This window comes from Brachyistius frenatus, unplaced genomic scaffold (genome assembly GCF_029030835.1).
Source record: "Brachyistius frenatus isolate BFR_SWC_R1_liver_20210118 unplaced genomic scaffold, ASM2903083v1 Contig_115, whole genome shotgun sequence".
NCBI classification, from domain to species: Eukaryota; Metazoa; Chordata; class Actinopteri; family Embiotocidae; genus Brachyistius; species Brachyistius frenatus.
Window position 1 is genome coordinate 1246079 of NW_027210714.1, and position 26808 is coordinate 1272886.

The 26808-nt window shown below is 44.7% G+C and overlaps 2 protein-coding genes across 2 annotated transcripts; both read right to left on the reverse strand.

Moving 5' to 3' along the window:
• Nucleotides 1-609: 609 nt before the first annotated feature.
• On the reverse strand, nucleotides 610-9592 carry myoz1b (myozenin 1b). Its single transcript, XM_069713091.1, has 6 exons — nucleotides 9483-9592; nucleotides 6500-6586; nucleotides 2298-2464; nucleotides 2140-2206; nucleotides 1854-2040; nucleotides 610-1256 (listed from the first exon to the last, which is right to left on the reverse strand). Exons 2-6 carry the CDS (start codon nucleotides 6582-6584, stop codon nucleotides 1025-1027), a joined length of 738 nt encoding a protein of 245 aa, XP_069569192.1. The 5' UTR covers nucleotides 6585-6586; nucleotides 9483-9592; the 3' UTR covers nucleotides 610-1024.
• Nucleotides 9593-12071: 2479 nt separating this feature from the next.
• synpo2lb (synaptopodin 2-like b) lies at nucleotides 12072-25504 on the reverse strand. Its single transcript, XM_069713079.1, has 5 exons — nucleotides 25195-25504; nucleotides 21876-22027; nucleotides 21469-21759; nucleotides 20546-20934; nucleotides 12072-16094 (listed from the first exon to the last, which is right to left on the reverse strand). The coding sequence occupies exons 1-5, from the start codon at nucleotides 25294-25296 to the stop codon at nucleotides 13393-13395; spliced, it is 3636 nt and encodes a 1211-aa protein (XP_069569180.1). The 5' UTR covers nucleotides 25297-25504; the 3' UTR covers nucleotides 12072-13392.
• Nucleotides 25505-26808: the final 1304 nt, after the last annotated feature.

The window sequence follows — 26808 nt, forward strand, 5'->3', positions numbered from 1 at the left end:
CCGCCTTCCGGGCAAGAGGCGAGAGGAGCGGGAGGATGATGGCGGTGATGTCATCCCGTGTCGCACGTGTGGCCTTACCTGTTTGAGCATCTCTCTCCTCCGCTTCCTCAGATGTAACCTGCTGGCTGCGACGTGAAGAGGACATCTGTTTAATTTCTGTAGCTGGAGACCTGCCAGCACCAGTTTACACTCACCAGCTATTCCTAGAGCAAGTGAGAGGTCATGGGGACACCGTTTAGTTTGGCGGTGAAGGTGCGCCAGAGAGGAAAAAAAAAGTTAAATTTGAAGTAAGTTAACGTGTTTCAGAACATGTAACTAAATATGTTCAGTGACTTTGCAGTTGAAGTTTGGTCATCTTTTGGCGTTTTGTATCGGCACAACAATGTTTCGGGCCATAGGCAGAGCTTTTCATACCAGGTAGAGTTTGTCTTTTTCGAGGAGGACGTGTGGCACCGAAGACATGTTGAAACTAAACCGGACCTACTTATGAGGATAGAAAGATGGAGTAAGCCTTGATTTACAGTTCATTTGTTTAAAAAAAAAATAGGACCATCGCTGATAATAAAATTCTCCAGGAGTATCACGTGCAGAATGACAAGTGGTCAGACGTTCTGTAAAGGGCACGTTTATTGCTTAAATACATTGTTTTTAAGAGTGCAGAGTGCTTATCTGTTTCTATTCACACATGTCTCACATTAGCTCACAGTATGCAAAATCCTACTAAGACTCATTGGTGTAGTTGGGGATGGAAAGGTAAGAAAGCACACAGGAGTCCAGGGGAGATACTTTGTCCTTTTCCACCAAGTCGTTTTTAAATCATTTTCATTTCCATGCATTGAAAGTACATTTTAATGTGTTGAAGGACACCTCAGCACTTCTAGCAGGGCTTATGTGATCAGTATATGTGGTGTAAATTAGGATCTGTGTGTGTGTGTGTGTGTGTGTGTGTGTGTGTGTGTGTGTGTGTGCGTGTGTGTTCTTCAGGCTACATGTACTGTAAGTGCGCTCGTGTCTGCATGCGTGTTCACAGGTCGTCCGTTTCTCCGTTGAAGGGCATGTCCAGGTCCATGTTGATGTGTGAGCTGTCCTCGCCGCAGATCCAGCCGATGGGCGTGCGGTTGAAGGACGGACGTGAGCGGATGTCGGCCTGCAGGTTGGGCAGAGGCTCCGGCTCCTCGGCGGCAACATTGAGCTCCGGGAGCTCGAAAGTCAGCAGCTTGGACGCCTTGTCGTAGCCCCCGTATGGCAGCGCCATCCTGGGGAGGAAAGAGGAAGGAACGGGTAGGAAAAAAAACCCATCTCAACAACAACTTTCAAAATGTGTTACAAGTATGTAGCGTGGACTGTGTATAAAAGAGGACACAGCTTCCGTTCCGTGTTTTTCAAATGAGGCCGATGCCAAAGGGCCTTAAGCGACGATACCACCGAGTGCCGCTAGAGGTCGGCTCCAAAAAGCCTCCGGCTCCATAGACTCCCATCTAACTATTCTCATTAAATTCTCAGTCAATAAAATTTCTCCACAAGTTATCTCGGTTTTGTTGGCTAAAGTCACTCCTTATTAGTTTTCCGGCGGTCCATCTGAAAATATTCCGGGAAAGTATCGCCGGGTTTCCAGTCCCCCCTCTCCCCCTCACTACCGGCTCCAAGCCGCTCAGGACTAACAAGATGGTGCCGGTCAAAATCCAAACTCAAGGCTTCATAACGGCCGTTCACAGACCAATGGGTGACGTCACCGCTGGTTACCGCTTGGTATGTACAGGAAACATCAACACCCTGAATTTAACATTATTTCCGACAACACTTTATATTCAGCATCGTTATCATTCAATGATAATATTGGGTGTCTCAGTTACTTGTTGAAGCTCTTGTACAGAGGCATCTCTGCGTGGATCTGGATGGGTCCCGGCATGCTGGACCTCATGGTGGCTTTCAGCTCCTCGTTGTCCTTCATGGCCCGTTCCCATGGCGATACGTAGGTGCGTACATACTCCTTCCTCCTCTTCTCTTTCACTGCCACCAAATCCACTGTCTCCTCCACAACTGAGACGCACAGGGACGGGGGTGGGAAAGAGGTGAAGACCGGTGAGATTAAATGCAGAAAGAAAAAAAAAATGCTGTAAAGTGCTTCTGTGACCGTACTTTCTTTCTTTGGCATCTCGGGCTTTGGTGGAACAGGGGGCGGGGACATCAGCAGGTTCTCGAGGTTCTGCCGGAGGATGAAACCGGAAGATATAATCTGATCATAAACCCACGTGCGCACGCGACGCAAGCACTCCCTTTCTCTTCGTCGCCCTCACCATGTTCTCGTTGGTCACGATGAACTGGTCGACTCTCTGCTGCCTCATCCTGAACATCTTGGACCCTTTGTTCGTCATCAGGGAGAGCTCCTCCAGCATCACGTCCTTGGGCGTCTTGATCTTGGTGCCCAGATCGAACTCGGTGGCCTCGGAGTCCGACTCATTGTCTGGCAGGAAGAGGAAGAGGAGGAAATGAGGGAACTGAACATGGAACAGGAGGTGAGGGTGTGCAGAGAGGAGATATGTGGGAAATTGTCCTTTGTCTCTAAACAGATTTTTCATTCCTAACAGCATCTTTCTCCACAAAAACGACATTATGCCTATTTGACGATTTGAAATCTAATATGCTATAATATATAATATAAAACGATGGTGGATCAACAAGTTCTGAGACTGATCCTGTTGCTCGTGAACACTGTAATCTTCATGGGTAAGTATTCGTTGCACACAAATCCGTGGAGAAATTACAAATGTTCACGTACCACTGCTCGCTAAAACATGTGTAACTCAGGAGCTGATGTTGATGAAATTACATAGCTTGGAATTCTTATTCACGAGGGTTACAGCTTCCTCCTGCCTCGTGCGCGTCTCGGTGCTGCGCTCGGTTTGCTCACAACAGTCTCTGAACTTTTTGATTGCCCCTCGCCTATTAAAATTAAGAAAAATATGTAAATATATAAAGAGGGTAATTCTACAGGGTACTAATAGTCTCATGTAATTACACCACCTCTGGTTATTATATTGTCCACTACGTTATAAAGGCAGCAGTATTTTTGCTTGTATTGAAAATACAATGGCTTGACTTGCTTTTAATGAGCACTAAGCTTGAAATGCATTGAACTGATTGATCGATTCAAGGCTTCCGTACATTAATATATTACCTATTACCGATGAAGTGTGTTTGATTCACCATAAACCAAAGAGTAAAAAGGACCAGAAAATGTACGCTAAGCGAAGATAACCATCTCCTGGCTGTAGCCTCTTATTTTGAGAGGTGTGCTGAACTTGGCAGGAAAGTGAATAAGTATACTGTAGTTCCAAAAATGTTGCAGTATTCCTTTAAAACATATGTCTGCAATAACACATATGGATAAAAGAAACCTTATCCGATGATGATTTATCACGGTGGATAATTTCTAAACATTTTCAGTTTTTTGTTGTTGTTTTGTTTCAGAGGTTTGTGCAGAGTGTGTCAGAGTTATATATAAAAAAAAAAACATCTTGTAAATTAAAAAAGCGGTTTTAAGTTCCACTACATGTCTGACATTGAGTAAGGGATGTATGAGCCTGTAAAGGGCATGTTTTTACTGCCAGGCTTCTTGTAGTAATGAACTGGAGTAGAAACCGGTTATGTGCTTCTTAGAGGATGTGTTCATGTGAAACCAGGGGAGTTGTCGGGGTTACGAGGGCAAAGCAATGTGGGAGAAAAGGAGGCGCTGGGGAACGTCACGGCAGGATTTCACGGAAGAACTGTTTATGGGGGGGAAATCCTCACCGCACACGGCCTCTCGCTCGCCTCCCGGTGATGGAGAGATCTGATGGATTTTACTGCTTCACAGAGCTCCTCATAAAACACTCTTCTCATCCACCACATCCACCACATACACTCTGATATCACTCATAACACCTGGAGTCCAGCCATAAACCAACACACACACATACACGCACGTACAGAGCGGCATGAACACATCTATAAAGCGGGGAGTTGGCATTGCAATGCTGCAGAGAGCTGTTAGCAGTACCTCGTAAATCAGACTTGTGCAAGTAGGTGTGTGTTAAGTGTGTCTGTTAAGCGCGCGCGCGCGTGTGTGTGTGTGTGTGTGTGTGTGTGTGTGTGTGTGTGTGTGTGTGTGTGTGTGTGTGTGTGTGTGTGTGTGTGTGTGTGTGTGTGTGTGTGTGTGTGTGAGTCAGAGAGAGAGAGAGAGAGAGAGAGAGAATAATCGAGGCTGCTGAGCAGAGTGAACTCTCCCATGGGGATATTGATTAGAGCGTTAATTCAGAAGAATGTGAAACTGGAGCTGGCTGCTGACTGCGAAGAAATTGGACAGACTGACAGAAGCAGGGGGCAGACGGAGGGAGGGACGGACGGACGGACAACATACAGACCGACAGAGACAGTCAGAGCGACACAGTGGCAGGGATGATGGATGGACATGTGGGCATTAACTGGGGCGAAATAAGGGATAAGCAGGATAAGCTCCTGAATGAGTGACTGAAAACAAACTGGTGGAAAGATACAGATGTGCCTGCAGATGTGAAGGGACTGCCAGAGAAAACATCCTGAAAACAGCAGAGGACACAAACAGGGGAAAGACAGTGACAGATTGTTGAATGACAGATATAAGCGTGCGCACAGACCCTCAGAGCACATTCAGACTGCGGATTTCATGTTCAGAGATTAGTAGAGAATTTATTGTCGATTTTTAAAAGTGATGTATTATGCAACAGGTAAATATCGGTTTTGATACTCTAAATACAAAACGCAACATGTTAAAGCAAGACTCAGAGTCTGCAGCTGTGGGAGTGGCTCCATGCAGCTGTAGTCACACATTTTCCCTAAAAAAAGCCCCCCAAAAAAAACAAATTCTGACATCATGCCTGGTAAACTAATATAATAATAATAATGTAATCTAATGTACTTTGTAAGATTACAACCTTAAAAGTATAAATTTTACTTAGGCATAAGTAGAAGAAGCGCTAAAAACATTTTGTATGTAAAACAAAAATGCCCTCTGCGAGTCCCTTTGTCCATTAGCTCTAAATGTTCATCCTCAGAGGGTCGCAGGGGGGCTGAACCTGATCCCAGCTGACACTGAGAGGCTGAGCACACCTTGTAAAATTCTCCAGTCGGTCACTGGACTGGCTGTGGGGGGGCGGTGGACTATCAGGAGAAGACCTCGCAGCTTTTTAATATTGCAGTCGGTCGGGGTGGAGCATCTCGCTCAAAACCGTATAATGTAACTCATCATGTGTTTACATTAAATTGTTCTTGAGCACAGGATGAAGGTTTTTATGAAACTACTCTAAATATCTTCTTTTCTTTTTTTTTTTTTTTTTTTTTTTTTTAAATTCATCCGCATAGCTGATTCTGCCACTTTTTGAAAACTTTGGGCTCTCCACTAATTAGTCGTAAAGTTCTTTGAGTTTGAACAAATTTAAGCTGCACAGCAAGAGTTTGAACAGATGGACCAACTGGTGGGTCTGGCAGAGTGAACTACATTAAACTCGCTATTTCTGGAGGGTCTTTCCGACAGTATGTAAAACATCTGATGCACAGGAAGTTGTTTTTGGAGAAAAACTAAATGGAGAAGCTGGTGCTCAGCATAGGCAGCCAATGTAGCAAAACACTGAAAGGAGAAAAGTAAAGTGACATTAAAGCGGAAAATATAGAGTGACTGTGGCACATAAACACACCTCAGCTGTAACCACTGAACTCCTGAAAGATGTTGCTAAATCCAGTTTTGCATTCGAGTTAATCCCAATATAAGACCTATTTACCACAGTTTTTACACGTTGTATTGGTTCCAATTTAGTGTTAGTAGCTCCCACACCGTCTCAAGCAAATATAGTGAGAGGAGACCGTCTGGTATTTTGTGTTGCCTGTAATGGTGACAGATTTGTGGCAGCTCTGTCATCTGATAATGAACACACATCCCTCCAGTAGATGTCAAATACATGTTCGATATTGTGTCACTGCTTGGAACAAGTGTGTGTGTGTGTGTGTGTGTGTGTGTGTGTGTGTGTGTGTGTGTGTGTGTGTGTGTGTGTGTGTGTGTGTGTGTGTGTGTGTGTGTGTGTGTGTGTGTGTGTGTGTGTGTGTGTGTGTGTGTGTCTTAATTTAATTGTGGTATCATACAGCCACATGTAATGATTTACACCCATGCGGTTCAATTTACACGTGTAGACTCGGCAGATGGCAGACAGACACTAAAGATTTGACATTTACTCGATTGGATAATCAGATCACAGGAGAGATAAACGAGGGTCTTTGAGGACTTGGAATAAGAGGCAGAACTTTTCATATCTATACGCCGAGTTTGAATGTGTGACTGTTGTGCTGTGCGTGTGTGTGTGTGTGTGTGTGTGTGTGTGTGTGTGTGTGTGTGTGTGTGTGTGTGTGTGTGTGTGTGTGTGTGTGTGTGTGTGTGTGTGTGTGTGTGTGTGTGTGTGTGTGTGTGTGTGTGTGTGTGTGTGTGTTTTACCATTCTGGCTGATGTTGGACAGGTCGGTGATGATCTTGTTGGACTTCTTCCTCTTGTTAGGAGGGGCAGCAGTTGTGAGCGGCATGGCTAAAAGACACAAGAGATAAACGATGTCTTCACCTCCGACCATTCTAACTTTTATAATAGAAATGCAGCTTTTCTACACTCAGAGACAAATACATTGATATACCCCAAAAAGAGTATTAAAAAGATTCAGCTGTTAGTTTTTTTTTCAGCTGCGTCTCAGTCTTTAACAATTCTATGTTCATCAGAATTTTCTTGTCAACTGACAGTTTTACTGTTTGGTTCAGTCTCAAAGCTTTCTTTTAGTCGTGCAGCCACGGCGAACATCTCTTTATAGCATAAAAAGCTTTTATGAACCCATCATACGCCACCTGTCCAACAGCAAACAGCAGACAAAATGTAATATTTCCAGACATTTCCCTCAAGAGATGGTGGAGACCAAAAATGGAGCTAAAAGAGATTGAATATCACACTTGTGGCAGGAAACTATAAACACGTCTCCATATGAATGTTGCTTTGTATCTGTTGGAGGTGTAACTGGGCAAATGTTTGCTAACTTTGTACGGTTAAGATATTGTGTTTGCAATAGACTCGGCATCAGTCATTTCAATAACAACTGCTTACTTTTAAGTGACAAAGCTCCTCAGTGGTTGTAGTAATTATAACAGAAACAAAGGAGGAAGGTACCGTAGGTGACCGTGTTGGGGTGGACAGAAGGGTCAACAAAACACCAGACTTCAACATAGGAGGCAAAAGTTTTTTTCACGTTTACAACAACAACATTGTCTTTTTTTTTTAGATCATGAGGAGGATCATTGCCGAAACTTAACAACCTGTTTTGTTTTTTTATCTAACGCAACACAAACCATCATCCTTCCCTTAAAAAAGTTATTTTTTGTCCCTAAACCTAACCAAACCTTGATTAGTAACAGTGTTGGATGGCGCAGACAGACGGTGTCCTCCTGATTAAAGGTGCATTAGATCAGAAAACACATATCTGTCTTGAGTACATGTTAAAGCCATGTATTTTGCCATTTAACTTCAAATACCTTGTTAGTTTAAAGCATGTTGCACTGCCTCTTGGTGGCCAAAAACTCAAAACATCCCTACAGGTTTTTGCAAATATTTTTGACATGCTTAGCATGAATTAAAACACAAATTATCGGTGTTAAAACCAAATTGCCGGGACAAACTATTTGTGATGTAAAAAAAAAATAGCTCTTTTTATTAACACGACTACATAATTGCTTTACTTTCAGTAATGCACTTTATTTTCATTTAATTATCAACTTGTACTTTGAATTCTCAATGGAGCATTTTGTTCCATGTTTGTGTTTTGTTGTGCTCTATCAATCAACTGGACTTGACTGAAATGACTTATTATCGCTGTAAACTAAAGAATTATAGGCAAAATGCTTCATGTATCTGGTCTGTTCAGGTGACAAGCTGAAAGCACGACAGAATTAGCAACCAGACGCTGTCTGGCAGTGAAATTTGATACAACAAAAGTATAAAACTTCTCAATAAATCTTCAAGAAGAAGACACAAGCTTATTCCCAAGAAATACGTGTGTTGTGTACGATGAAGTTGCACATCAGCCCCAGTTTGGAGCGAGTTCCAGCAAAACCTCACCAGGTTCGCTAATTAAGTTACGCACACTTTAAACATAGTATACAACCCCTGCATACGCCCGAGGTCACCAATTCCCGGTGGCAGCTTATGTCTCTCTTGACTAACTGCTCAGATGGGCCATGGCAGTATGTCGTTGTCAATTGCTCAGGTCGAAAGCAATTATGTAAAGCTGGAGGTGAGTCCCACCACAAGAGAAAAAACAGGAGGGCCCGTCTACAGGGAGACAGTTAATGTAATTGCTTTTCATCCGCTGTAATTGAAGCTCATTTCCGAGCTGAGGATTCAGTCCTGTGTGAGCTATTTATATGAGTCCATGTTCTATAGCACTTTAGTGAGTGGGGCTGTCATCAGCACGAAACGTGCATAGAAATGCACCAGCACACACACACACACACACACACACACACACACACACACACACACACACACACACACACACACACACACACACACACACACACACACACACACACACACACACACATATTTGCACTCAAATAGCTTTTCTCTTGTGATTAATGTGAGTCAGTGGCCGCTGGATTAAAAACAGGAGATTACAGGTGTTTTTGGATGTTCTGGGAAATGTAAGATGGAGGCAAACTGCTGCGCTGATGGTAACTACAGGAGCTGTGCGCGAGGGCCTGGGTCCAGTTACCGCCTCTCTGAGTGAAGAGGCGCCCCTGTCCCCCACTACCAGCCTGTTTTAGCTCCAGATAAATCTCAAGGGGACAGCTGGGGAGGAAGGGCATCAGTCATCACATTTCCAAATGCACACATGCATCCATCCCTGCAGACTAAAAACTCCACCGCAGAGGGCCACATTCTTCACCGGCTACAGTGTTAGGTAAGAAGTGTTGGAAGAAGAGGTGAAATAAGTGGTCCACCAACTGGCTCTCGAAGATTCAGATTTCGTGTAATTGATATTTGAGTTAACTACTTAGTCGAGGAAATGTAAATCTTCATAGAAATGTCAAACCATGCATGATACAGTAAGAATTTAAAGGCAGTTTTGACCATCTACTATGACAAACAGTCCATTCTGCAGTATACAGTTGAGCATCTGCTTTTTATTTTCATTAATTCATTAATTTACAGAGTTCTCCGCAGGCCACAGACATGGTCTCCTCCCGCAGCCAAAATCAGCCGACCACAAAACTGACAGGAATTTAACTGTAACCTTCTACTTGAACTTAAACAGGATTCCGAATTATCTGGCAACTCCAAGACCATCGTTGCGAGAGAATCCCCAAACATTCAAAGCATGTGTTCGGAGGATTACAATGGGTTTCGCTGACGCTATCACACATTTTCACCTCTGATGTCTTACCTTCAAGACCCAGGTATCCACAGGAAGACACAGGTCCCAGGGGAACAGGGAAACTAGATTCCCAGGTAGATTTGTGTCCCAGAGCTCGTATTGTACTGCCTGCCCTCCTCTTCGCCCCGCAGAGAGTGAAACCCTATAGCGGGGCTGCTATGGATCAGGCCTGTGGGGTGGGGGGGGAATTGAGTGGGGGGGTATAGAGGGAGGTGGGTGTGGAGTTTTGAGTTCAGAAGTTGGTAAAATGACTGTTAATTACGGGTATTATTACGGGCTATTTTCATTTTATTTGTCAATCAATTTTTTTAAAAAACAGGCTAACCAAAAAAAAATTGAAGATTAGTTGCATTCAAAATTTCACCTGGAAATTTCCTTTTATAAAGTTATCAAATAACTCTAATTTAAGTTAGTAAAATGTGTAATCTGAAAAGTTTGGTGCAACTGACAACAAATAATATAGGCAACAACTACTTAAGGAAAGGAACATTTTTCATTCACAATAACTTTATCGGTTTCAAGGGTCAACACCAAGAATATTAATAGTTTACAACGTAACACAGGAAGCTATTCAGTAAACTTTTTACAGCCTTTTCCTCCTGCTCAACTGCTCACGCACATCTTGCAAGGATAACAAAACACAAGGAGGGGTTTCAACCCAAGGACCCGAGCTATTGATATGTTGACAGAAAGGTACACCCGGCTGGTTATGTGGAACAGTTGTTCCAATGCTCAGGCTTTTTGCACAGATCGAAGTGGGCAGCTGCATTCATTGAAAAAAGCTTTAAAAACCCAGTGTACACTACCGGCTCAGCATTAAATGGCAGACATACAGTCAGCAACAGCTAGTAACCAAAGTTTTGTAGCATTTAGCAGCTCTAGAGGCTGATATTTTGCACGGAAGTTGGAAGAGACCAAACACAGAGCTAAAAAAAAAAAATGCATGAATATTTAACTTACATTTATCTGGTGGACACGAACATGACTCCTAAAGTTTAACAACGTTGCTTCGTAATTGCCGGAAGTGTTAATCAGCTCACCACGTCAACTGTTACTACGGCACTAGACAGCCAGTGTTTAGATAGTAGGCTAACACTGCTCACAATGATGTAGCTCAGGTTTAATGTTTGCCATTTTAACCATCTCAGTTTGGTGGGCCAGCATGCTAACATTTACTATTTAGTACTAAACAAAATCAAATTAAAATACCAAATATAGTTTTAATAAAATTTGATGAATGGTCATCGTGTGGAAGGTGTGATGTGTGTACCAAATATCATGAATCTCCCTTTAATAGCTGACATTTCACCCCAACCTCACAGTGACCCCAGAGGAAAAAAGGATTACAGAATTTCATTGCCATCAGTTCAGTACTTCTTGAGGTATTTCAGTCTGGACCACCAAGGCAGAAAAAACGCCCAGCTGGCATTGCAAATCCAAAGAGCCACGCTGCTGTGGAAGTCTTGAAATTAAATAGGTCAAGTGGCCTTGATACAGATGTGTGTGTCGCTGGGCTGTAAATCCATCAGTAAATCTGAAAACCCAGTTAGAGTGTTTACTGCCACTCTGATTAGATTTTCCAAACTTAGCTCTCTTAATACATTTTTCAGCCAAATAAATCAATAAAAAAAGAATTTTTAAAAACAATTAAGAAACTATGATTTCCTGAAATGATAACCCTAAAATGATTGATCCACATGAGACTGAAAATGAACATTGTTGTCCACAATCTGACGTGCCCCTAAGCCTCGACTCGGGACCCCAAATCACTCGACTCTGCTGACCTAGAAACACGGTGTGAGGAAAGAGGCTGTTTGGCAGAGCAGCAAGAGGAGGCAGGATGTACGAGTAAGCAATTCCTCTCCGCTCGCAATCACATTGTAAAAAAAAAAAAAAAAAAAAGCCATCAGAATTAAGAGTTTAGCAAATAGCCGGAGATTAACGGCTCCAAAAATAGGTGAAATGGTGTATGTGTGTGTGTGTGTGTGTGTGTGTGTGTGTGTGTGTGTGTGTGTGTGTGTGTGTGTGTGTGTGTGTGTGTGTGTGTGTGTGTGTGTGTGTGTGTAGAGCTGAGTAATAGGGGAATTAACGAAGAAGAGGAGCAGGACTGAAAGAGAAAATTGTTGAACTAATTTGGTAATATGGCCGGTAGATAAAAGAGCACTTCAGTCATTGCCGTTGGTGCAGTTACAGTTTTTTTGTTTGTTTGTTTTTTTATGTACAGTATTTCGAAAATCAAATTACCTTGTTTTCAGAAAAAAATTAATATGCTGCACACTGGAGGGATTTTGTGTGTATGTGTGTTTTCCCTTCCAGTCGCACGGCAGCTAAACTTACCTTTGGACCTGAAAAGGACTAAAGTTAGCGGCTAAAGTTAGCCGCGTCTGTCAACTGATCTCAGTCAAGGGTCAAAGGTTAGATACCCTTCTGTGGCCATGGTTGGGTTTCACAGCTCCAGGTGGCAGCCTTTAAACGGCTCTGAAATGTAGGCCAGCAATTCTACAAGGACATTGTCAAATGCAGCGATCAAACATTGAAACATAAATGGTAGAAAATAATGGAAAGAATGCATGCATTTAAAAAAATAAAAAATAAAAATTATTCTCAGTCAGTTGCATTGCCAAGTATTTAGTGAATTTACAGGTAGCATATAACAAAATCAAATGGAAGATCCATGTGAATGTTACTGTTAAGACTTAAGGGCATTTTACCAATTTAAAATCTAAGATGAGAGAGGGGAGACCATTAACTGCAATGGTGCAGCATGTATGGATGATAGATCGTACAGCGACTCCCTGTGGTGAAAGTTGAAACTACCATTAAATCCACAAAAAAAAATGTTGATGCTTAAAATGAAAGCTTTTGAATCTGGAGTAAAAACTGCCAAAACTCTTAGATAATTGAGCTCCTGGAAGAGTCAGTGCATGTTTGAAAGAGAGAAAAGGGTCAAAAGTAATCGGAGGAGGAGATTCTGGGCCCCAGTGTGGGAGCGGGGTGGTGACGTGGTTGACACGGGGAGAAACAGAATGACAGCTGAGGTGAGTCATGTCTATTTTTATTCGGCTGCATGTCTCCGTGGAAAAGAATCACAGCTAAACAGTTGTACCTCTCTTGTTTCATATCAACAGATGAGAAATCACTGTAATCCACTGTAAAAAAAGGCTTTTCCCCTTCCTCGTCGCAGCTGTGCTCCTCAGCCTAAAAACTACAGAAAACAAAGCACACGCTGCTGCAGAGTGTAACTACACAATCATCAAACACAAATCCTCAGATTATCTTCAAAAGAGGGATTAATAGTAGCTACTTAGTGAAACAAATCTAATATACTGACAGAAACCAACAGATATTGTAGGATGTTTATAGGTTATGAAGTTTCAAATCCAATCTGCACCTTTTACACTCATCAGGCGTTATTTCTAATCATCAGTGCTTCCTTGTCTTTTCCTTTATATCTTTTTCCCATCTTCAGCTACATCTCTCTCACAACGGTCTTATCGTTACACATCCTCGATTCTTCTTCTTTTTTTTTAAATGTTGAAATTTAATTCTTCATCATTCAGTATAATATTTACAAAACTTTATTTTCTCCAACATCTCTTTCTGGCCTTTCAGTCTGTAGTTGACTTCCATTTCCGTAACCTTTCTCAGGTCTCCGCTCTACATTTCATTTTAAAAACCACAGTGTTCCTTTTACGTGACAAGCTAATGCTTTGAATAATTGAGTCAACAAGATTAAATGAGGAAAACCTGCTACATGTGTGGCCGATCCAAACAGATCTCGTGATATAACGTGGTGGATAAAAACCCAAGCCGCAGCCTTGAATAACATTATAATGCTAAAAACATGTGGGCTTGTTTAAAAAATATTGCTGTATGTTCTCATAGAACGTTGGTTTATTTTGTCCAGACCAGAATCGTTTCAGTGCGTTGTGGATCCAGGACGCCAGACACAAGGCTGCAGACCCAGGTTGGACGTGCTGAACCTTGGCTTGGGTACCCTGGTGGGTTGATTGCTGCTGGGCGCCATCTGAGAGGCACCAGCGTGGCTCAGGCGACTTAGATTTGGGGCGCTCTTAAACTGCCTGTTTGCCTGCGCAGGATTGCAGGGCGGCGGGTGAGCGAATGTAGGGGACTGGACTGCATGTGGACCAACAGCAGAGGAGAAGGTGGGCAGCTGAGGGAGCGGAGCTGTAGGGGCAGGAGGCACCGGGGGAGACAGAGGGGAGGTGCCCCACTGAGGCTGGTAAGGTTGGGGTGAGGGCTGACGGTGTTGGTATGGCGTGGGGCCAGCAGTGAGCGGGGGAGACATGACATCAGAGCGCCACAGTGGTTCTCCGAGCGTAGTAGCAGATCGAGGGACGATAACCTTGAGGGCAGGTCCTGTGGCCGGAGGAGGAGGCGTGGAGAAGCGCTTTACCTCGTAGACTCGTGCTGTCTTCTGAGGACCGGCAGTCATTCCTGTCTGCTGCTGGAAGGTGGAGGTGTCCTGGGGAACCCCGCTCCCGTAGGTGAACAGAGAAGAGTTGAGCTGGTAGGGCTGGTGGCTCATAATGTCCACGGGCTTGATGCCGACTTTCTGACCTTTGGATCCAGCTTTCCCCGACTTTGCCACCTCCGGTTTCTTCTGGGCCTTTGTTGGGCAGGAAGGAGAGAGGAGGGGGTTGTAGCTGATGGGCGGCGGAGCACGGATGTTGGACGAGTACTTCCAGGTGGCCGGGAGGGAAGGCGTGGGTGAGGGCTCCCTCGTCTGCGCCGGAGAGTAAGGGCCTGCAGCGACAGACGGAGATCGATCCACAACGTACCGATCCATCCTGCTCTGTCTGCGGGCAAACAGCTGACCTCCCTTCCCCGCCAGCTGAGGTACCTGAGGGGTCTGAGGTTTGGGAGCTACAGGGGGTGGCCTGGGTCCCCGCTGAGCCTGCATGAAATTGCAGGCCTCTGCCCCGAGCCTCAGCCAGTCCTCTTCAGGTCCCGATTCATGCCCAGCCTCCCCACTGGGTGCAGCTCCAGATTCAGCACCGGGGGCTCTCACAAAGCGGTCATCCATGTTCTGGACCATCGACAGCAAGTCCGGGTTTGGAGAGACATCTTTGTTCTGGACTGCACAAAACATTGGCTTCTTGTTGCTACGACGACGAGCGTCGTGTAGGATGCCGGTGCGAGCGGCTGGGACGGAGATGCGCTGCTCCCGCGTCACCAGCGAATCGGCGGCAGGAGCCTGAGGAGGGGATGCAGTTACCATGGAAGCATGGGGGTCAGGAGTCACTACACCTGCCATGTTGATGTAGGGGTGGACAGACGGAGATGGAGACGGGTGGTTTGGAGGAGTAGCGGGCTGGACCGGGAAGGAGACCTGAGTCCAATCAGGAGGACGTGGTGGGGTGAAAGGAGGAGCTGGATTGCAGGTGGATGGAGGTGGATAAGTAGGAGCAGGAGGAGAGAGGTACGGCTGAGGAGCTGGAGGGGAGAAAGGTTGCGCAGGTGACGGACATACCGGAAAACCTTGAGCTGTAGAGGGAGAGAACGGGACAGAGGGGGAGGCATGCGCTGCGGGCTGGGGAGGAAATGTGTGTTGGTTTGCGGGAGGCTGAGAGAAAGGTGCAGAAGAAAGAGAGGAGGGAGGTGAGAGAGCTGATGGCGGAGAGTTAACAGAGGGCGGAGTGTTGCTGCTGTTATTTCTTGGAGGGATATACAGAGAGGTGCTAGACACCGCTCTCCTTGCATCTGGCCCCGACGGATAGTGAGTAGGTGGGATTGTCACCATGGAGACGGCCGCCACGGGTTTGGTCGCCATGGTTATGGCTGTGGGTTTGGGTTGGGGAGGGCGGAACATCACGGAGGTTACAGATGCACGGGAAGGGTTGGGGCCGGGGGTGAAAGGTCGTGCGGTGCGGTTTAGAACATTAGGATTAGGGCCGAAGTCTGTGATGGGACTAGGACTGAGGTCAGCGTTAGGAGCAGGGATAGGGTTGCCGTATTGCCCATTCTGACTTCGAAGGGGCGTCTGAGAGGGCGGGCTCAGAACAACACTAGCCCGACTGACCGCTACCGACGCCCCATTGGTCAGAGCCACAGCTGGAGGAGACATGTGTCCCGCGTGGCTACCGATTGGCTGCTTTGTGATGCCGCTCTCCAGCCTTGAACCCTGATAGCCTGAGCTCTCCAGCCCTGACACCTCCAACCCTGGGCTTTGATTGATCACAAGTCCTGGAGTTTGATAAGCTGAAATGTCCAGTCCTGGTCTCTGATTGGTTGTTGGCGTGGCTGATGGGCAGGCAGAGCTTCTCCTGTCCAGCAGGTCTAGATAACCAGAATCCCACGTAGGGTCAAACGATGCGGCGAATCCTTCTTCGTCAACTTCTGAGCCGCTTAGGATGGAACTTTCTCCTTCCTCCTCTGTCTCACCTCCTGTCTCCCCCTCTGTGTCCCCTCCTCTGTCTCCCTCAGCTTTGCCGAAGCAGGTAAGCGTGTACTTCTTGGCTCTCTGCCGGCGTTTCTTGAACATAAGCACCCCTTTGGAGTTGGGGTTGGGAGCGTCAGTCAGCAATGACGCGATAGATCGACATTTAGTGCGAGCTTCTTTCACCTGTTTCTCCACCACACTCTCCCCTCGCTGCAACTCTGCAAGACAGGAAGAGGAAAGAGCGAGAGACTGAAATTAATGCGCTGAAACACTAGAAACAAATCAGAGGAGCAGTAATGGGACAAACATAGCAGTGTGATAGCCCTCACACTGACTGTGAGTAGTGGCTGATTTATGCAGCATTATGACAGTGAAGAGCTGCGATGAGCATTAGTGACAGACAGGAGTGTGTGTTGGGGATTTAGAACAAAGAATTCTTGCTGCTCTCCAAAGTTGAATCACAAGGTGAGATCACAGTGTCTCCTCTGTACAAATACTTGTTTGTGCCTGCGTGCGCGCGCACACGCGTGCGTGCGTGTGTGTGTGTGTGTGTGTGTGTGTGTGTGTGTGTGCGTGTGTGTGTGTGTGTGCTTAGTCCAAGGCTATTTGAGTCTGTTTTAGTATCTTGGCTCACCTCACATGAATATGCTCACTACATAACTATAGACTGATGCAGCTTGTGTCCACACACATTAATATGCTATTTAACTTTCATACAGTCAAACTCACCAAGACATAAAACAAAGGTGAAAACAGAAAAAAAAAAAAAACTGTGAAAACTCAACCCTCATATCAAACTCAATTCTACAGTTGCAAAGTTTTGAAATTTCTGTCACAAGATCTCTCTCAATGTCTCGATCTCACAATATTTTACGAACTAAAAGTCCACTGCCATGCATGCAGCTCTGTGACTCTGTGTGCAGAAATTTTCTCGGAGCTCTACACATTTCAGTTTTGTGTATTAGCATGCTAACCTATGTCAACTAGCGCTAAATTGAAACTTTGGTCTGATGATGGCAACAGTAAAGATTAAAAGATGATGTTACCGAAACTCATCCCGAGGATGACATGAATGTCCGTACCAAATTTTATGGCAAACCAAAACAAAAATGGCAACCTGCTGGTAGCGCTGGAAGAAAAGTCAGAACCACCAAAGACTTTCATCCTCTGGGGACCACGAATGTCTGTACAAAATCCCGTCCTATTCCATCTGAAAGCTGTTGAGATATTTCACTCTGAGCCGAAGCGGTGTCCCGACAAATCTTTCCTTACCTTCCTGTGAGCCAACAGGGTTAGAGATAGCTATAAATAATTTGTAACTTTTGTTCCAGTCATTGTTTGCATTTAGTTTCCAACCTGTTGCAAAGAACGGAGCATCACAACATTGATAAAGCACTACGAAATGAGCTAAGACTGCAGGATAGTGACAGTTAAGGTGACTTCAAGTCTCACCTCAGCGTGATCAGTCGCGTCTGATGTAACAAATAACAGTCAACTTTCTAATGGCACAGAAAGAGAGATAATTCACTGAAATCAAGATCTCAAGGCAACATATCACTTCAAACTGATATCACCTCCAATGTGTGTCAGTCCATGTGTAATGCGTCTTACCTGCGTACACAGTGTGTGGGACTGTGCGTCCACCTACGTCTGAACCTGAAGGAGATGTGAGGTACCTCATCTCACAAGTGTGAGGAGTGTGTGTGCGTGCGTGTGTGTGCGTGTGTCCTTAACCTCCCTCAGATCCTCCCACACTCACCCTAACGGTGTCTGAGCCCGCTCTGAGTGGGGAACCGTTCGGCCTCTGTCTTCCTGCTCTTCTCTCGGGGCACAGCCCATGTAAAGACCTTTGTCTGTGTCCAGCAACCCAAACCAACACATGATGTCAACCCTCTATTCCTGTCTGTCTGACAGGCATCAAACACCTGTCCGGTCTCTGTCCCATACACACACACACACACACACACACACACACACACACACACACACACACACACACACACACAGGGATGGGGAGACCCTTCACCAGAAGATATTTAGACAGCCGTGTCATTGAGTGTGGCTACATGTGTGCGTTTGTGTGTGTGTATGAGTTCATAAAGCCAATTATAGATTATAGAGGAAAGAGTGTTCATAAATCTTTGCTGATGTGCCGTCTTCGCTGACAACTAACACCTGAGTAACACTGCACACACTCTACAGCAGCGGAGCTAACAATCCCATATCCAAATCCAAAGGCAGTGTGTGTGTGTGTGTGTGTGTGTGTGTGTGTGTGTGTGTGTGTGTGTGTGTGTGTGTGTGTGTGTGTGTGTGTGTGTGTGTGTGTGTGTGTGTGTGTGTGTGTGTGTGTGTGTGTGTGTGTGTGTGTGTGTGTTTGTAACACGAGAAAGGGCAGGTCTCTGGACACCTCTGTCATCATTCATCCTATAGCAGAGCTCTCATCCTGCAGCAAACTCACTCCGGCCTTCAGCCTCCTGTGCCGGATGACGCTTCCGTCATGACTGCAGCATTCACTCGTATGAAGTCAGAACTCAGACGGTGCTTTGGTTTAATAAGCTGTCACACTTAGTTAACCACACAAGGTGAATACAACTTCATGGGTTAAAGGAATTTTGCATTATTTGCTTTCTTGGCAAGATTTGGATGAGAACATCATCTGTACAATATTAATGAAGCTATAACCTAGAGAAAGTTAGCTTGAGCTTAGCATGAAGACCAGAAATTGAGGTCAACAGCATCCCTGCAGATCCACCTCACAGCAGCTCAAAAGATCACTGATTAGCACACTAGGTCTTCTTTGTTTATGTTTAACTATTCCCTTAAAATGGCTTCTCAACATCACAGTATAGGAATCATACATAGTAAAATAATCTTTTCTTTTTTTGCTTGTTACCCCTTGATAAAATTCAGTGTCTGCTCGCGGCGCAGACTTTGCATGATTTTTCCCTCATTAGATTGGTTTGTTTTGATTTGCTTTTGAGGCCTGAAGCGATATAGAGATATATAACGAGACTGTGTTTCACAAGAAACAAGCAAAGATCAAAGTGGAATCAAAAAAACAAACCAAACTCTTTTTTTGTATTTCTTTTGTCTTACTTTCTACCCCAATACATTTTTCACGACCCCTTATATTCTTCTGGCAAAAGTTTGTCTACTATTTTTTCGTTTAATCAATCGATTGTTTAGCCTATTAAATGTCAGATCACAATACCTACTCAGACCAACGTCCAAGCAAAGCATTAAAACTTTCCACACGAGAGGCTGGAACCAGCAAATGTTTGGCATTTTCCCTGATAGATGACTTAAATGATTCATTGGTTATCTAAATATTTGTTGATTCATTTTCTGTGGCGCAAAATGCATTGTGCAGAAGTACAAGGTGATTAGAACCAAAGACTATCCTGGTGTTCCCAGACCTAAATTCACAGAGTGAATATACTGGTCAGTGTACACGCCACAAGGAATTGTTTCCAGGCGTTGCGTCCTACTGTGCATAGAGCTCGGGTTAATTTTGGAATTATTGGAGCAGTTTTTTAACCAGTTGATATGCGCCAAGACTACCAAAACCAAAACTGTGCAAAATGCTACAAATACATTCTTAAAATTTTAAGATCAATTTGTCTTTTTTGTAGTTACTATTTAGTTCTTATTTAGTGCCTATTAAGTTACTATTACTTGTTTATTAAATATTAATTCATTCATAGTTGCTAAATATTAACCTCAATCCACCTTGCAACTGTGCAACTGACTAATTGGTGAATCGCCTCATCATTTCAACAATAGAATCGGGAGTTTACGAAACCTACTGTGAACAGACAAAAAACACATTCATACCACAAGTTACACACACACTGACACGAACACACCAGATATTCAGCTGGCCTTTAACTCAGAGGTGTGTTCAGCCTATCAATCAGAGGTTTCAATACCTATAAATACAGCCGCTGAAGCGAATGCTCAGAATACTTGACAGCCGAGATGCACTGCTGTTTCAGGGGACAGAGGACGGGACGAGGGGGGAGGTGGAATACCTCCATCTGTATCTGGTATATATCACCCCATCACCACCAGCCTGTAAATGTAGCCTGATATTCTGGTTACAGGAAATGGCCGCTAGAGGGTGCTCCATCTAAAGATTTAAGACTACCTGCAGTTGATACTTTTTCAGACTACGAGTTAATCTCTGGAGTTTCTATTAAAAAGCAAAAACACTGGTCAAAACTGAAATAGTTGCACTGCCAGGATCTTTGTTTTTGGTTAGCAGCTGGTGTTTTAGCCTCAAACTTAACACAAGACTCACATTCAGGATCCAAATGGGATTTAACACAAATTGTTGGTTGTAGATTTGATGGGTAAAAGTTGTATTAGATGTACAGGATGCTGTAAAGGATTGTAATTAGCACTATAGCAACAAACTATATTCAAAATAATTGAGTTTGTGTTTCCTTTAGTTTTACAGAACACCATAAATATTGGAAGCCTTTTTATATCATCCTTTTATCCACAACTTTAATTACAATAAAGGCACATAAAAATAGACCATTTAACTTTAAATGTCCTCATTTGTTTTCAGCACTTACAGTCTCAGCAGTCATTAGGTGATTCTTATTCTGATAGAAATAGCAGCTGAGATGATACGTAGTAGCTTTGTATTAAGTTATATACTCACTGGCTTGCCGTGCCTTCTCCATGTAGGTGGTGGAGAGTTCGTCGCTGACAGGGGTCTGCTGCAGTCCCACCATGGCCACCAGATTTTTACCGGAGCCCAACATCAGAGCATCCTTTGCCCGTTCCGGAGACACTAAGGGTGGGCAGATCAGCCCGATGCAGCCCCCCACCTCCTGAAAGCCGCTGTCCCCTTCTCCCTCCGCCTCCACCAACCCCTGGTCAGGGGTCGGGGTGAGCGTATGAGGGGTCAGAGTGTGTGGGGCGTGTGCAGGAGTGGTCCACTCGGCCTGGAGGGGCTGGTAGACGAGCTCTCTGCGAGGGACACCAGGAAGACACTGACCGTCCCACTGTCCCTGCACGGTACCTCCTGCATCTGTAGCACTCTCATACCTTCGAGAAAAGACAGGACACGACAGCGTTTACAGATATTAAGGCGGAAACTTGAAACTGAAAGGTTTTCAGGGTGGTCTAGCTGACATTACGGTATCCTGGATTGGAATCCAGATAATCCTTCATTCTCTTTTTCTAGTTTTGAAGGAGTGACAATTTCAAAAAGTATAATATGGTACATAGAGACCACGGTTGCTAGTTTTGGCCTTACAGTTATGGAGCCATCACTGGCAGAGTTTGGAGATATTTTTTTACAGGTGAAACTTTCATAAAAGAGCCAAAGGCATGAGGGGTTCATGCAAACTCAGGAGATTTTCCTTATCTTCCTGCAGAGTAAATTTATGTCACACCTTTTAACACCTTATCTGATAAAACAATGATTTTGCAGTGAAGATGGATTTGAGCTGTAGATGTTTGATGATTCAGATTTTAATGTTGAATATGGACACAAAACTGCAGTATGATGTTTCAGCTTTCAGACCGATTTAAGGAAGAATTCATTGAGAACAGGGACTTCAGGTCTCCGTCTCTTACCCGCTCATCTCCGAGGTCTCCTCCTCTTCCTGGTGGTCGTGGCGCGCAGGTGAGCGTGCATGAGGAGGTGTGCGACGCTGGCGGCGGTGCATGCACGATTGTGTGTCGGCGTCGCTGTCCGTTTCTCCGTAGTAAGCCTCGCTGTCCGGAGGGGAGGTGACACCCCAGGCTATCTCGGTGGAGGGGAGGATGGAGGAACCGGGGCCCACAGGGGGAGACAGCAGTCTCATGGAGGAGCGGTTCGACGCAGAGATGCCGGAGTAAGATGAGGAGTGGAGTCCAGAGGGGAGCCTGAAATCCAGACAGATGACAAGTTGTGAAAATGAAGAACATGAATCCGTTTGTATGATACGACAACGAGGTCAAAGACTGTGTCGTGCACCGTACGCGCGTGTCCACACTCTGACCTTTTCACCCTCATGCTGAGCGTCCCGCTCTGTGTGTCTATGAGGTTCATGGCCTGAGCGTGACTGAGATCTGCACACACGTGGTCGCCAATGGCAACCAGCTCATCTTGCTCCTTCAGTCCAGCTCGGCACGCTTTGCTGCGCCTGCGTACCTAAAGAGCGGAAAGAGGTTAATAACGCATTAATATCTTGTAGATACACTGTATAGACAGTCCCAGGTCTACTTTCCATGAATTATTTGGCTTTTCAGACCAGTGGTTCTCCAACCTATTGGCTTTTATTCTCTTAAAATCAGCAAGTATATTGACACATTGTCACCTGTTACAGCATGAATGAACCCCAGGTAGCTTGCTGCCATTGAGTGAGTGCGTCCACCGTCCATTACCAACCAATGAGTGACTTTTCCTCAAGTTTTATTTGAAAAAAATGATCCTGTAATAACAAAAGTTCATGCTGCACAGATGATTTATTTTTCTTTTCTTGCACAGATTTGTCTTGCGACCTCCTCAGAGTGAGACCCGGTGTCACTGTAAGTATGTATGTTGTCCCAAAAACAGTTCTGTGCGGCTGTTTGTGTTTCTTTCTGCTGACTGTCTTCTGTTTTGCTCTTTAAAATCGACCTGCACCGGGAGCTTTAACCTTGTTTTCTACATAAACAGCTCAAAATGTAAAGTCCATTTAGCGTTTTAATCCTCCCAACATTTTATCCAGCCAGGGGCTCTGAATTTATTGGCTGAAAGAAACACATACAAAATCTTAATTTTAAAGATGTAACAATCACATTAAAAATGTATGGCTTTCTGTATTTTGTCTGTCAGCTTTTGTCTCAGGGTTCCACATGTGACATGAACTTTCTGCCACAGTTGGGACAATGTTGGTTAGTTCATTAAAGATCTCGGTGTTTGGGTTTTTATCTGAAGTCATTTTTACTGGTTTGCAGTAGGCGGGCTCAGTTTGGAAAAGTGTCTGTCACATATTTCCGTGCACCAGCATCCTTTTAATCAAAGCCTGATGACAGTTGTGGGGGTTATTTGCATGTTGTCAGGCTACTGTCAATCAAATCAAAAAAATAATTGTTATTGTTATTATTGTTAGGTACAAGCAAGTACTTCTTTTTTCCAACTCAAACTGTGCTTTTTGAATATGTATGCCTCTTAAAATTATAAATAGTTAGTGAGAAGGCCTCGCAGGGTTAATCTGTATTGTTGGTAGCCTTCCTAATAGCCATGCTATGGTGGAGTCGTCTGCAGCCACTGTGGGTGCACTGTGAAACCAAAATGGACACTGTGCTACACGCATCTCTATATCTCATCTTTAAAATAATATATGAAGACGATCAAATGTCAGAGGTCAAACTACTGTGTGTAACTAGTCCTCCAGGTGGATTACAGAAAGTCGTTTAAACAGAACTATTATGTATCCGCGGTGTCTGCAGCTGTCCATGTACGTGTCCAACAGAGAGTATATTAAGACCCTTATTAGTGGTGGCCACCGTCGTCGCTGCATCAGAATAACTCATGAAGTAATGCAGCTGCTGCTGGAGGTCGCTGAGAGATGATGTCATAGGACCCTTCAGGAAGTATGTCTGTGGGGGTGGGGTGACGGACTATATGGAAAGGTGAGTATTCTTGTCCACTAGATTACCGTTGCCTCTAAAAGAAGTAGATAAAGCCGTCGCCTCTCACACACACACACACACACACACACACACACACACACACACACACACACACACACACACACACACACACTGTTACACACATTATCACTGCTGCAGTTAAAAATGTTGAGTGTGTTCAAGCAGCTACTTTGAGCATTTGCTTTTATCGGTATCTCTTGACCCAATAATCCCACTCCACGAACAAGACGACGACAAGCTATCAAGCTCTTGCTTTCCCACTCACATGCAAACAACACACAGACAGTATGTACACACACACACACACACACACACAGCACAAGTGAGCATCATGAAAGAGGGGGTTTGAACAGCTGCATCACCAGTCTGGACCAGGGGGCATGTCTGTCATTCACCATATGTTCACCACATACCCGAAATAAAACCTCACAGGAAAATCAACCACATTCCGAGACAGACGGAGAAAGACAGGCGCCGCTGTGACGGGAAACAAAGAAAAACACACAATACTGCAGTTAAATGCAAAAAGAAAACGTGTGAGTGTGTGCGGCACTCCCTGTGTGTGTGTGTGTGTGTGTGTGCGTCTCTATCTTCGCGTGAACAAGAGGTCGGCCTTTTTCCATGCTCTGCTTCCAACTCCTCTTAAATGAGCTATTCTGATCCTCTAGTTTGCTCTTCATTCCCAACCGGGCTTATCTGAGGTATGCACACATCAACACACACGCACGCACACACACACACACACACACACACACACACACACAAGAGACAAGTTGCATACGCGCACCTAACGCCAACAAGAGGAAGCACGCACTGGTGGCACTTTCTGCTTGAAAATTCTGGATAAAGAGAGGCCTTTGGTGCCAGAGCCCCTCTTTGCCTCCATTTTGAATCGGCACTTTTGACAGCTTGACTGACAACTTTTAATGTCAGTGTGAGCGAGGCCATATTCCTGCTTTTCATTATAGCTTCTTCTATTAGAGAGAACATCCTGAACTGTCATCAAATATAAACACCCACCAAAAAGGCTGGAGACTGAAGACGAATATATATCGGAGCTTACAGTCGGCTTATTTTGTCTGATAAATATGTGACCACCACAAATCTAAAAGTTCACGACCCATTGTGTGTTCGCAAAACCACGTTCATGTAATATACACCGTTCTATTTCAGAGAATCGCCTACTAATCTCCGCTACTGCTCACCATCAGGATGCAGTGATGGAACTTGAGTTGAGATCACACACACACACACACACACACACACACACACACACACACACACACACACACACACACACACACACACACACGTAGTCACACTGTTCTCGGACCCATAAACTCAATCACAACAGGTGAGGGACAAATTGAACTGGGCCACAGCCAAATAAACCTGCACTCGGCATTGTGTGAGGAAGAAGGAAGGATTCCTTGTGGTCAAAATTGCTCAAGTAACCGGAGAAAAAGTTGTCTTTTGTTGCATAATGTGAAAAGAGATTCTGATTTTGAACATTTCAGTATGACTTTTCCTATCAAACAGGTCATTTTTATTGTCTTTCGTAAAACCAGTTGAGAACAGACAGCGAGTAATTACTGACTTTATAATGTGCCCATAAAAGTACAAGAGTGAGGAAAAGTTAAACAAGTCCTACATACACCAGAAATGTAAACTCCACTGTACCTTTGCCACCTGTAGCGGTTTCTGCTGCTCCGCTCCTCCCTGCAGTCTGAAGCCCCACGGGGCTCCTCCCGAGAGGGAGACCACAATCTCCTCCGATACCATCCCAGCTCACAGCCTGCTCTGTCTGTCTGGGTGTGTGTGTGTCTGTCTGTCTGTGTGTGTGTGTGTGTGTGCGTGTGTGTGTGTGTGTGTGTGTGTGTGTGTGTGTGTGTGTCTGTGTGAGATGGTGTATATATGTTTCTCTCCCCTTCTTCAGTTCCTCACACACTCTGAGTATCAATGAGTGCTGCGTGTCTGTGGGACCACTGCAAATCACTCCACCCATGAGGAGACAGAGAGGGGTGGGGGGAGGCTGGTTTTCATCTGCTCACACTGGAATGCTGTGTCAGAGGGTGGGCGCTCCGGAGGGTGAGAGGGGGCGTGAGTGTGTGTGTGTGTGTGTGTGTGTGTGTGTGTGTGTGTGTGTGTGTGTGTGTGTGTGTGTGTGTGTGTGTGTGTGTGTGTGTGTGTGTGTGTGTGTGTGTGTGTGTGTGTGTGTGTGTGTGTGTGTGTGTGTTCATCCTCCCTTGTAGTCAACACTTGCCATGTCACTCTCAAGCACCCCCCGGTACAGGAGGGGATGCTCGCTGATATACGATCCCAGAAATAACCATCAGCTCCACTCCCTCTCCGACCCCCCCAGCTCTGCCAGCACCCTCACAGAATTGTCTTAATTTCCTCACAGCACCCCGACCCGAGAGAGCACAAGGTGGAAGTATTTCAGGAACCTCAATGGGTTTACTGACAATTTCACAGTTTCACAGTGGGTGCAAGAGGGAGTTGTGATTTTGTCTGATTTTGCACAAGAAAAGTGGATGATTAAAGAGTCTGAATTTGATCACCCTGATCATCAAACTCATTGCCAGATTTGATAATCAATCACGCTCTTTGATCATTTCAAGTTTGGGCCGATTCCAAAGTGAAATTGTCCCACATTTTCAAGCCCAAAATGTAGACAGATCTGACAGTCCTGTCCTGGCTTTTCCTGGCCTACATTTGACGGTGCTGGAAGACAGCTGTGTGCGCTGATACAGATTCAAATGGCTACCTCTTGACACATAATTATTAGGGCCCGAGCACCGATGGTATTGTTCTTCAAGGAGTTAGTATTCTGCGTAATAATTATTCTCCATAAACAACTGCGAAAAATTTCATATTTTAGTGTAGTCGCAAGTGGGTGTGGCCAAATGGCTCACTAGCGCCCCCTACACAGATGCCCCGGCGGCCACATATACCTACATGCACGAAATTTGGTGGACATGTGTATCACACCGAGATGTACAAAAAAGTTCCAATGCACCATTACGTCAACTCAACAGGAAGTCCGCCATTTTGAATTTAGTTGCCATTTTTGGCGATTCACACATGTTGTACTTTAACAAACTCCTCCTACAAATTTTGTCGGACCAACTTGAAATTTAGTCTGTGCACTCTTAACATGTTTGGAATTAAAAGTTATCAAAAGAATTTGTTTTCGTCAATCAGTGTGCCCGTGGCATGTCGTCCAAAATGTGATAAAAAAAAGTCATACTATATCATGTCGTCCAAAAAATGACCCAAAAATGAGTTTTGGGT

What these genes read in the sequence shown, in the direction of transcription:
- myoz1b (XM_069713091.1), bottom strand. Translation starts at nt 6,584, where the DNA reads ATGCCGCTCACAACTGCTGCCCCTCCTAACAAGAGGAAGAAGTCCAAC. An exon ending in GTCCAACATCAGCCAGAATG is followed by an intron (nt 2,465 to 6,499) that starts GTAAAACACACA and finishes TCTTCCTGCCAG; the next exon opens with ACAATGAGTCGGACTCCGAG. An exon ending in CGAGATGCCAAAGAAAGAAA is followed by an intron (nt 2,041 to 2,139) that starts GTACGGTCACAG and finishes TGTGCGTCTCAG; the next exon opens with TTGTGGAGGAGACAGTGGAT.
- synpo2lb (XM_069713079.1), bottom strand. Translation starts at nt 25,296, where the DNA reads ATGGTATCGGAGGAGATTGTGGTCTCCCTCTCGGGAGGAGCCCCGTGG. An exon ending in GAGACCTCGGAGATGAGCGG is followed by an intron (nt 20,935 to 21,468) that starts GTAAGAGACGGA and finishes CTTTTCTCGAAG; the next exon opens with GTATGAGAGTGCTACAGATG. An exon ending in GGAGAAGGCACGGCAAGCCA is followed by an intron (nt 16,095 to 20,545) that starts GTGAGTATATAA and finishes CCTGTCTTGCAG; the next exon opens with AGTTGCAGCGAGGGGAGAGT.